At 37.8% G+C, this 11738-nt stretch overlaps 1 protein-coding gene across 1 annotated transcript; it reads left to right on the plus strand.

The window, feature by feature from the left end:
- The first annotated feature begins 10519 nt into the window (after positions 1 to 10519).
- LOC149195675 (uncharacterized) lies at positions 10520 to 11398 on the plus strand. The gene has a single exon (XM_089407992.1). The coding sequence runs from the start codon at positions 10520 to 10522 to the stop codon at positions 11396 to 11398; it is 879 nt and encodes a 292-aa protein (XP_089264118.1).
- Positions 11399 to 11738: the final 340 nt, after the last annotated feature.

Raw genomic sequence — 11738 nt, forward strand, 5'->3', positions numbered from 1 at the left:
TTGGGAACTATTTGAGGAAAGGTTCCGCGCAAAGTATTTACCTCCATACTTTCAACAACAGCAAGCCAGAGCCTTTCATACATTAATTCAAGGAAATAAAACAGTGGAAGAGTACGAGATAAGGTTTATGGAGCTTGTAAAATACATTCACTACTTAGATTCTGATGAACGTCAAGCTGAACGCTTCATATTTGGGTTAAATCCTCGCATTAGAGCCTTGGTAAGCATGTGGAAACCATCATCAGTAGCTGAGGCGGTTGAATGTGGTCGTTATGCAGAAGAGCACCTTGGAATCAAAAAAGATATAGGGCCAGCAGAACCTTTACAATCAGGATTTCCAGGAAAGACTCCCCGAAACTTCTTCAGAGGAGGTAGCTCGAGGCCACCTTACGGTAACAGGTTTACCCCAAGAAATATAGGAACAAGAGCTCCCATGGTAGTAAACACTATAGCCGCAGAATCATCAAACACCAGTCCATGGACATCTCGAGGGACTGCCAGTAGAGGAAGAAATTCGAGAGGAATCAACATGAGAGGACGAAGCTCGTTCTCTAGAAATTCACGTCTTGATTCAAGAGGATCAACGTAGCTTAATTGTTGGGGATGTGGGGGACCGCATTTTCAACGTGATTGTCGAGAAGCTTCGTCGAATATATTGCATAGGACTGGAAACAGACCAATATCAAACAATCAAGGTAATCATAGAATTCATGCAGTGGTCAGCAACGACCAAGCAGCGCATCAACCCACTATAGTAAAATATTCAGGTATCGGACGAGGGAACCGTATCAGTCGAACCATTACATATACTGGAACGTAGGGTTCGATAGCTCAGGAATCGCCTGGTGGACCAAGTTAAGGTCCAATGCGACAAATATAGTCTTGGATTAGCTACTTGGGAAAATACAGAGGACATATGTCAAAGATACCCTAGTTTATGTCAATTTTGAAGAACTTTAAACTATGTTTAGTATATATTTACTTCACTGCAATCAGGGACTCAGAACCATTTTGAATGATTGTATATAAACGTGAAATTTTGTGACATAATATATGTTTAACTTTTGCTGGTACATGGATACCAAAACAATATATGTTGTTGATCTTGCTAAATTATAGTTGTCAAAGTAAATTTTAAGGCAGTTAAATGATTTTACTTCTGATAGAAATTAAGATATTATAAATCTGTTTTATTTATACATGTCAATATGATCAATAGGAATAGAAATCAGGGAATAATTACATTTTAAATGAAAGTCAAAAGACATGTATGGAATATGGCAAAATATGTTATACTGTAGTGACATATGTGAATAATACATGAGTTATTTTGATTATGCTGATGCACATTTTACGAATGCATGGATAAGTGTATGATTGCAGATAATAAACAGTTACCGGGATGACCACGTGACGAAAAAATCTTAGAACAATTAAATCTCAAAGTGATTCTATGATAGGGTATTAGCCCTAATTCTACTGGGAGGTGTGGAGGTGTTTCCCACCGTTATCCTTCGAACCCTGGAGTCATGGGAGGACTATGCGAATCACGCTCCCCTAGACGTGTAATGATGACTGCCGGATGCCTACTGGGAATCAGGTCGGTATAACCGACGCTGTTACGTTAGAGTTTATGAATGGTTAGGTCAGTGAAACTGACACCATGGCATACTCCAATAGAGGACGGATAGGATTGGAGCGGAAGAGATCAGGAAGGATATGATGATTTTAGAATAACTTGGGAACCTGGATAGGGCAAGACATGTCCATTAAAATCATAAACCTAAAACACTAATGTTATAGTCTCTTGATATTAAAATAGAAATTTTAAAACCTCGGTTTATAAACCTAAGAAGGGGGTACTTATTACTATCATAAGTAATCAGATAAGATAAAAACTCTAACTTCGGGACGAAGTTTTTTGAAGGGGGAGTGTATGTAATGACCCATCTATAAATACAAAGAACGCAAGCATAATAGCAGGTATACGGTACATGCATATGATAGCTACATATGCATGTGTCGCATACACCGCACTAGTATTTTATACTAAATTGATTATAAGTGCTAAATACCATGACACTTCTTGGAAAAAAAGTTCTACTCATTCATCAATATTGCATAATGCATGGTTAGATCTTAAAAGAGGACTATACATATTATATGTTCCAGATTATTGACAAAATTACATGAATAAATTAATAAAATAAAAGTTAATTATTAATATAAATAATTAATTAAAAGGGTCCAAGTATAAAGTTTATAAACTTTATATTAAAACAAATATAAATAAAACATTATATTAAAACTAACATAAATAAAACATTATATTAAAACTAACATAAATAAAACATTATATTTAAACTAATTTAAATGTAATGTCAACAAAGTGTTATGATCTAATGGTACGTACATATATATAAATGGAATGTCAACAAAGTGTTATTATCTAATGGTATGTAAATATATATAAATGCAATGACATATTAAAAGAACGAATTATAAATATCTTATGGATTCAAAAGGCGTATTTCATTTTCACAACCTGAATCGAGACCAGGATACGTAGGCGGAGGCGTGGCAGTAGCATGGTGAGCGGTGGCTGTAGGTGGGAGGGCGACCACCGCCAAACTAGAGGATATAAATAGCAGGTCATGGGTTGAGGAGGGGAAAAAACCAGGAGGAAGAATTCAAAAGTCAAGGGAATCAACCATTGGAAGAGCTTGAGCGTTCTGAGGTTCTGGGCACGGGGGACAGTCAGCTTCTGTTGAGAAGCTTACTGGATTGAGCAGCCAGGCTCTACTTAGTCTGGCTGGGTGGAATCGGTCTTTCTGTAACTGTAGCAACATAGTTGGAGGCATCTTCAACTGCAGCAGTTCAGGGAGGTACCTGCTTTAAAATCCTTACTGTTTTCTTTACATCTGTAAATTGGTTCTTACATATCCAGTAAGCTTCTCAACAGAAGCTGACTGTCCCTCGTGCCCAGAAGCTCAGAACGTTCAAGCTCTTCCAATGGCTGATTCCCTTGCCTTCCGAATTCTTCCTCCTGGTTTTCTCCCCCCTGCTCAACCCATGACCTGCGGTTTATATCCTTTGGTTTGGCGGTGGCCGCCCTCCCACCTGCAGCCACCGCTCATCCTGCTACTGCCACGCCTCCGCCTACGTATCCTTGTCTCGATTCAGGTTGTGAAAATGAAATACGCCTTTTGAATTCATAAGATATTTATAAATCGTTCTTTTAATATGTCGTTACTTTTGGATATGCACGTACCATTAATATGTATTTTTATCATATTACATTGTTTTATTTATATTTTTTATAAAAGTGTTATTTACATTTTAATATAAAGTTTTATTTATATTTGTTTTAATATAAAGTTTAGAACTTTATACTTGGATATTTTTTAATTAATTATTTATATTAATACCTTAACCTTTATTTTATTTTATTAATATGATTTTTATCAATATTCTGGAGCATATTATATATATATATATAGTCCTCTTGATCTAACCATACATTACACAATATTGATGAACGAGTAGAATTTCTTTTCCCAGAAGGGTCATGGTATTTAGCACTTATAATCAATTTATTATAAAATACTAGTGCGGTGTATGCGAGAGATGCATATGTAGCTATCATATGCATGTCTCGTATACCTGCTATTATGCTTGCGTTCTTTGTATTTATAGATGGGTCGTTACATACATTGCCCCTTCAGAAAACTTCGTTCCGAAGTTAGAGTTTTTATCTTAATAGATTACTTATGATAGTAATTAGTACTCCCTTCTTAGGTTTATAAACTGAGGTTTTAAAATTTTTATTTTAATATAAAGAGACTATAAAATTAGTGTTTTAGGTTTATGATTTTAATGGACATGTCTTGCCCTATCCAGGTTCCCAAGCTATTCTAAAATCATCCTATCCTTCCTAATCTCTTCCGCTCCCATCCTATCCGTCCTCTACTGGAGTATTCCATGGCGTCAGTTTGACTGACCTAACCATTCATAAACTCTAAGGTGACAGCGTCGGTTATACCGACCTGATTCCCAGTAGGCATCTGGCAGTCATCATCACATATTTAGGGGAGTGTGATTCGCACAGTCCTCCCATGGCTCCAAGGTTCGGAGGATAAACGGTGGGCAACACCTCCACCCCTCCTAGTAGAATTAGGGCTAATACCCTATCGTAGAATCAGTTTGAGCTTTAATTGTTCTGAGGTTCTGTCATCACGTGGTCATCCCGATAACTGTTTATTATCTGCAATCATACACTTATCCTTGCATTCGTAAAATGTGCATTAGCATATTCAACATAACTCATGTATTATTCACATATGTCACTACAGTATAACGTATTTTGCCATAGTCCATGCGTGTCGTTTGACTATCATTTAAAATGTAATTATTCCCTGATTTCTATTCCATTGATCGTATTGACATGTATAAATAAAACAGATTTATAATATCTTAATTTCTATCAGAAGTAAAATCATTTAACTGTCTTAACTTTACTTTGACAACTATAATTTAGGAAGATCAACAACATATATTGTTTTGGTATCCATGTACCAGCAGAAGTTAAACATATATCACAAAATTTCACGTTTATATATAATCATTCAAAATGGTTTTGAGTCTCTGATTGCAGTGAAGTAAATATATACTAAACATAGTTTAAAGTTCTTCAAAATTGACATAGATTAAGGTATCTTTTACATATGTCCTCTGTATTTTCCCAAGTAGCTGATCCAGGACTATATTTGTCCTATTGGACCTTCACTTGGTCCACCAAGCGATTGCTGATCTATCGAACCCTACGTTCCAGTATACGTAATGGTTTGACCGATACGATTCCCTCGCCTGATACCTGAAGATTCTACTACAGTGGGTTGATGCGCTGCTTGGTCATTGCTGACTACTGCATGAATTCTATGATTACCTTGATTGTTTGATATTGGTCTGTTTCCAGTCCTATGCAATATATTCGACGAAACTTCTAGACAATCACGTTGAAAATGCGGTCCCCCACATCCCCAACAATTAAGCTGCGTTGATCGTCTTGAATCAGGAAGTGAATTTCTAGAGAACGAGCTTCGTCCTCTCATGCTGATTCTTCTCGAATTTCTTCCTCTACTGGCAGTCCCTTGAGATGTCAATGGACTGGTGTTTGATGATTCCGCGGCTATAGTGTTTACTACTATGGGAGCTCTTGTCCCTATATTTCTTGGGGTAAACCTGTTACTGTAAGGTGGCCTCGAGCTACCTCCGCTGAAGAAGTTTTGGGGAGTCTTTCCTGGCAATCTTGATTGTAAACGTTCTGCTGGCCCTATATCTTTTTTAATTCCAAGGTGCTCTTCTGCATAACGACCACATTCAACCGCCTCAGCTACTGATGATGGTTTCCACATGCTTACCAAGGCTCTAATGCGAGGATTTAACCCAAATATGAAGCGTTCAGCTTGACGTTCATCAGAATCTAAGTAGTGAATGTATTTTACAAGCTCCATAAACCTTATCTCGTACTCTTCCACTGTTTTATTTCCTTGAATTAATGTATGAAAGGCTCTGGCTTACTGTTGTTGAAAGTATGGAGGTAAATACTTTGCGCGGAACCTTTCCTCAAATAGTTCCCAAGGGACATTATCCGATGTAAGGTGCAGCTGCTTTTCCAGATTTCCCCACCAAATCAAGGCACTTTCCTTTAATTGAAATACAACAATTTTTGTTTTTGCCGAAGAAGAATATTCTCTTAATCTAAAGCATCTGTTCATTCCTTCTAACCATGCTTCAGCGCGTTCACCTGCTCGACCTCCTGAGAATTCTGGGAGTCTAATTTTCTGAAGCTCCCTAGAAATGTCTTCTTTTGATCTTTTGGGCTCAAAATTCTTTGGTTCCGCTGAACTGGTAGCTAAAGGTTGAAATTCCTCTTTGGTCTTAGCCTTAGTTGATTCTTTTAATGTCTCCAATAAGGCTTCCAATGAGTTCATTATCACGGTCAACTCTGGCGCTGGGGCGATTGATGTTGATAATGGTCTTGGTGGTGACGATGGTGATGGTGGTGGCGATGGGGATGATGATGGCGGTGATGCTGCCCGATTACATCGTCGTCGCTCATATGTCCTTACCATTGTAATGTTTCCTGTATACATAATAAAATTCTATAAAAATTTTGAGGTAGACAATCGAATTTAACATATAATTTTCTTTTGCAACTTCACATTCATAAACGGGTATAGTTTTTGCTATTTTTATCTGCTAGGCGGATCTTACTGGTACCGAGGTCAAGGAGGGTGGTCTCGCGACCTCCTTGTCCTAATGTAGGGTATTCTATCCTAATATGAAATAATGCAGAAGTGTATGGTCATTAGCTCCTAAGGTAGATCATCTAAAATTTATTACTAAATAACATTCACAAAATGAAAATGTTAAATGCCTCGTTACAATGAACATCGGCAACATACCCGTCACACCTCAATCTAGCTATTACCTTTAAAGAAGGGCATACATATTTATATTTTTGAATATATTACTTAGATATGGATTAAACCTATAATATATATAAATGAAGGATTGTTCTGGTTCCATATCAGTTTGACCTTTAGCCGGGAAATTTACCATAGACATGTCATGATTAAAATCTAGAAGAGATACAGTTCAACAGTCTACCATACCATAAATGTAGGTTGGGGGTCAAACTGAAGGGTAAATTCAGATCAATAGTCAAATTGTACATAAAATGTAGGTCAGTGGCCTACATATTGCAATTGATCAGGCAAGGTAGAAAAATGGTTCTTTTAATGTTTCTACAGTATCCTACTTTGAAATTCGAGTGACCGAGGACCAAAGGCACTATTACCAAGTATATAGATCCTAAACATTCTTGTCAATATGCAGAGGAGGATGCAGTGTTGAGAGGGTTTCACATAATGAAAATTTGCAATCAGGCTTTACTTCAGACAGCTCTAGGACTTGCACATTGTATATGCTTCACAGAATGATCCTAAAATTTTATAAGAGTGGTCAGACCTCAACCAATACAGTAGAAGGGAGATATGGAGCAACTATTATGTAACCCAATCACGTTAAGTTTGGAATTTTCTAAATGTAAAATAGAAGATCAATTTATTTATGATGAATATGGAAAATGGCTAGTACATGACAAGATATTTTAACAATAAAGACAGTTTTCAGACCGAACTAAAAATGCAAATGGCTACTAATATATTTGATCTCCAATAAATTAGTCTGTAGTGCCACATTTCGATCATTGAATAAGCATAGAGATCGCTCCCGCACCAGAGCTATTAGGAAAACTAGGCATAAAAGTTATATCAAATTGTCTGTAAAGGATTCCCAATCTCTGTGCTCACCATTCTAATGCTCACCACTTTCATGAAAAGATAATAAGACATTAACACCCACAAAATCTATAAAACATCAGTTTCTTCGTCAATTCATCTCATCAAATACGACAACATAAGATTTAATCCTTTTTTGTTGGTGTCTTGAGTTTTGGTAATTTTTTAACGAGTTTCCAAGTTTTAGCCAAGTTTCTTAAGTTTTGGTCATTTTTGCCCAGTTTCTTGTGTTTCATAAATTTTGGAATGATGGTGAGTTTTTGGCAAGTACTCAGGGAATAATTCAGCCAAACTCGTTAAGAAGACTCAGCCAAACTCTTTAAGATTCACAATTCTTTGGCAAACGCAACAATGGATCTGGTATTGAAAATTCTTATTACTCCCTATGGAATATCCTCAAGATTGGAAGTCATTCCTTCTATATTTATAGCTACTTAAAAAGTCATTTAGTGCATAATGGAGGCTAGTTCTCAAAAGCTGCCATTAAAAGGATATTTAATTATACCAGTCTTGTGTAAGGTGATTTTCTTGCAGAAAATAGCACTTCACAACTTGAACAAATTTTATTATCCCACCTCTCTTTCTTCATAGTTTGAGAATCCATCTAAACATTGTACATCATCCTTGGCAATTTCTACATGATAAACAAATAAAATATTTTCTACCCATATTGTTTCTTCTCATTCTGGAACAGATTCCCCTATCATGGACTGCAAAATCCTATAACATTCCAACTGTTTATTCTCAGACTTCACATGTAATTTCAGCTAATTCCTCTTACCTTTCAAAATTTCTAAAGCCATAATTATATCATCATCTAGGTTATCGAATTTGTCATCCCTGCGTGCAAGATCCATTGATATGATCCAGATCTGTCGGGACTACCCCAAGATCTATCGTAGAGGCAGATCTCACGGGGAAGAAAACAGATCCCACCCCCCATGAAATGTGTCCCAATTTATACTAAATTGATTATAAGTGCTAAATACCATGACCCTTCTGGGAAAAGAAATTCTACTCGTTCATCAATATTGCGTAATGTATGGTTAGATCAAGAGGACTATATATATATATATATATATTATATGCTCTAGAATATTGATAAAAATCATATTAATAAAATACTAATGCGGTGTATGCGGCACATGCATATGTAGCTATCATATGCATGTACCGTATACCTACTATTATGCTTGCGTTCTTTGTATTTATAGATGGGTCGTTACAACATATATATATCGGAATACACTATCGGAGGCAGAAAATACAGTGTTCCACGGGGACTCGCCCTCCCCCCCCTTAGGGGTCTAGTTTCCTTCCTCCCCCGCGCTCCGGAGACTTGGGGACGAGAAGGGGTCGTTTCCCCACGCTCCCAAAAACAGGGTACGCAGGGGGATGTGCCAGGGGGTCGTTTCCTTGTCCAGAGGGGCTGTTTCCAAAAAGGGGGATGAGGGGGGTCCTGAGGGGTCGTGGGGGGTCGAGGGGGGACGATAGGGGACGAGAGGGGACGAGAGGCACGATTTTAAAAAAATGATTTAAATTAAAACTAAACTTTAATTAATTTAATCAATTGTTAAAACTTAAACCGTGTAGGGTTTTATGTTTTAAAGTGTAAACCCTCGCACTTGAGACCTCGCACCATTTGCGTTCGCTCCACTCGGAACTCTGAACTCCTCCCGTCCTCTGTCGAGCAACATCCTACGAGCACGTCGAGCAGCAGTGCACGTCCACGGTCTTGACTCCTCCGTCGAGCAATAGTCCACCAGCGAGCATTGGTTCCTCAGCATTGTTCCAAACTTCCAGTCCAACATTGTCCCTGCAGTGAGCAGCAAGCAGTAGACTGTAGTCCAGCGTTCCATCGAAGGTAGCACCCCTCCCCATCGAGTAGCGCCCCGTCGAGCAGCAGTTCACCGTTGCTGTCCAGTATCACTTGCAAGTTGCGGCCCTGCCTGAACGCTCACTGCTGTAGGTAAGTACCAGAACTGTTAGTATTTTTTTTTCATTTTTAATTTTTTTTGTAATTCTGAAATCTGTAATTGCGTTTCTTATTTTTTTTTTAAATTTATTGTATAATGTGTTTGATTTCTAAAAAAATTAGAAACTTCAGTCTCACTGTTTTTTAATTTTTCAATTTTTTTTTTTGTAAATTTTAATTTGTTTTTAATTTTTTAGGTTGCGTTTTTTCTTTTTCTTTTTTCCTTTTTTTCATTTTTTTTTAAAGTTTTGAGTCTTCACTGTGCTTTAAAAAAATAATAATTGAAATTGTTTTTATAAATTTTATTTTTTTAAAATTGTTTAAAACTTTTGACTGTGTATTAAGTTTAATTTTTTTCTTGTAAATTAAAAAAAAATCAGCGTTCAAAACTTCAATGTGTGTGTTGTAGCTACTAGCCTGTGTAATGTTTTAAATTTTTTTATTTATTTTCATTACAGGCTGCAACTTACATTTTGATTTGTCATTCAACTTACAAAGTTACAACTTACAACTTACAACTATGAGTTAGAATCAAACTTCTTTTGGGAACTGTGAGAACAATGACAGTAGCTACAATGGTAGTGAGCCATAAGATGCACAGGAAGAAGTTGAAAGCGGTCACAAGGGGGCAAGATACTAGAATAGGCATGGTGTAGATTCTAGAGGCCCACCAAGAGAGCTGGAAAAAATTGCAAAGGGGACATTTAATCCTCTAAAACCACTTCTAATCTATGCAACTAGACTGCCGAAAAAGAATCCAAAAGTTGGTGGTGGCTCACGTGATTGGGTCTGCAATATTTGTGGGCATCACTTTGTTGGCAGCTATACCGGGGTGAAGCAACACATTTTGGCTATTACAGGTAAAGGAGTCAATATGTGTCCCTCAAAGAACCTGAATTCAGCTCAAAGAGAGCATCTTTGGAGGCTAGAAAGGGCAGCAACTTGAAAAGGATTGTTTTCTAGTAGACATGTTGATCCATCCACAAATATTCCTCCATCCAGTGCTTCATCAAAAAAGACAAAGGTTTCTACTGGTGCATCTGGTTCTTGTGCAATGGGTGGTACAGTGTCTGGGATGTACAACATTTTAGATTGAGATGACATAGATGATGCAATTGGAAAATTTCTTTTTGCCAATGGAATTCCCTTACATGTTGTTCGTTCTCCTTATTACAAGGAAATGGTCCAAGCAATTGCAAAAATAGGGCCTTCTTATGTACCACTCAGAGAACATAAACTACGAACAACAATTTTAGATAGACAGGCGTCCAAAATTAATGTGCAGAAAGAGAGAATGAGACAAACATGGTTGAGGTTTGGTTGCTCTATTGTTATGGATGGATGGATTGACATTCGAAAACGCCCACTAATCAATAGCATAGTGACATCTTCAGAAGGCCCATTCTTTCTTAAAGCTGTTGACTGTTCTGGAAAGCGCAAGGATGCATCTCTCCAATTGGAGCTTCTTCGAGAAACTATAGAGGATGTTGGGCCTGATAGTGTGGTGCAGGTTGTGACAAATGCAACAGTAGTTTGTAGATCAGCTGGGTTATTGATTCAAAATAAATATCAACATATTTTTTGGACTCCTTGTTGTGTGCATGCACTCAATAATGCACTAAAGGACATTGGCAAGATTCAGTGGATATCAGACTTGGTGTCAGCGGCAAGAGATGTGCAGATGTTTATCTGCAACCACCACACCTCCTTGGCTATGTACAGGGCTCACACGAGGAAGGAATTCCTCAAGCCCATTGGTACTAGATATGCTAGCTATTTTTTGTTATTGGAGAGGATGATAGAGGTACAAGCACCTCTACAATCCTTGGTTGTGAGTTCAAAGTGGGGAAGGTGGTTAGAATCAAAGACAGACATTGGGAAGAAGGTCAGGCTTCAGGTGTTGGACAATGATTGGTGGGCAGATTTTTCTTATTTGATGTCATTCTTGGGCCCTATTGTGGAGGTCATTCGTTACACTGATTTAAATGCTCCTAGTCTTGGAGAAATCTATGAGACCTTTGATAGAATGTTGGGTTGTGTGAAGGTAGCCATTCAGTAGAGGGAGCCCTCATTAGAGTTCTATACTTCCCAGATTCGACGCATCATTCAGCGTAGGTGGGATCACATGAACACACCTTTGCACATGGCAGCGTATGCATTAAACCCAAAATGATATGTTGAGAGACTTGGGAGGGTGCCTCCTATTGATGATCTAGAGGTAAAGAATGGCTTCCTAGATGCAATTGCAAAGATGTACAATGAGGAGGAGGGTTCAAGATTTTGAAGACAGTTTGTTCAGTTTGCATCTCTTAGTGGCCCCTTCAACACACGTGGTGCTCGGGCAGATCGCATAGATCTAGCCCAAGATGACCCGATTGTTTGGTGGAGGATGCATGGGG

This window comes from Pinus tabuliformis, chromosome 2_2 (genome assembly GCF_031772625.1).
Source record: "Pinus tabuliformis cultivar Carrire ecotype Pingquan chromosome 2_2, CPIR1, whole genome shotgun sequence".
Lineage (NCBI taxonomy): Eukaryota > Viridiplantae > Streptophyta > Pinopsida > Pinales > Pinaceae > Pinus > Pinus tabuliformis.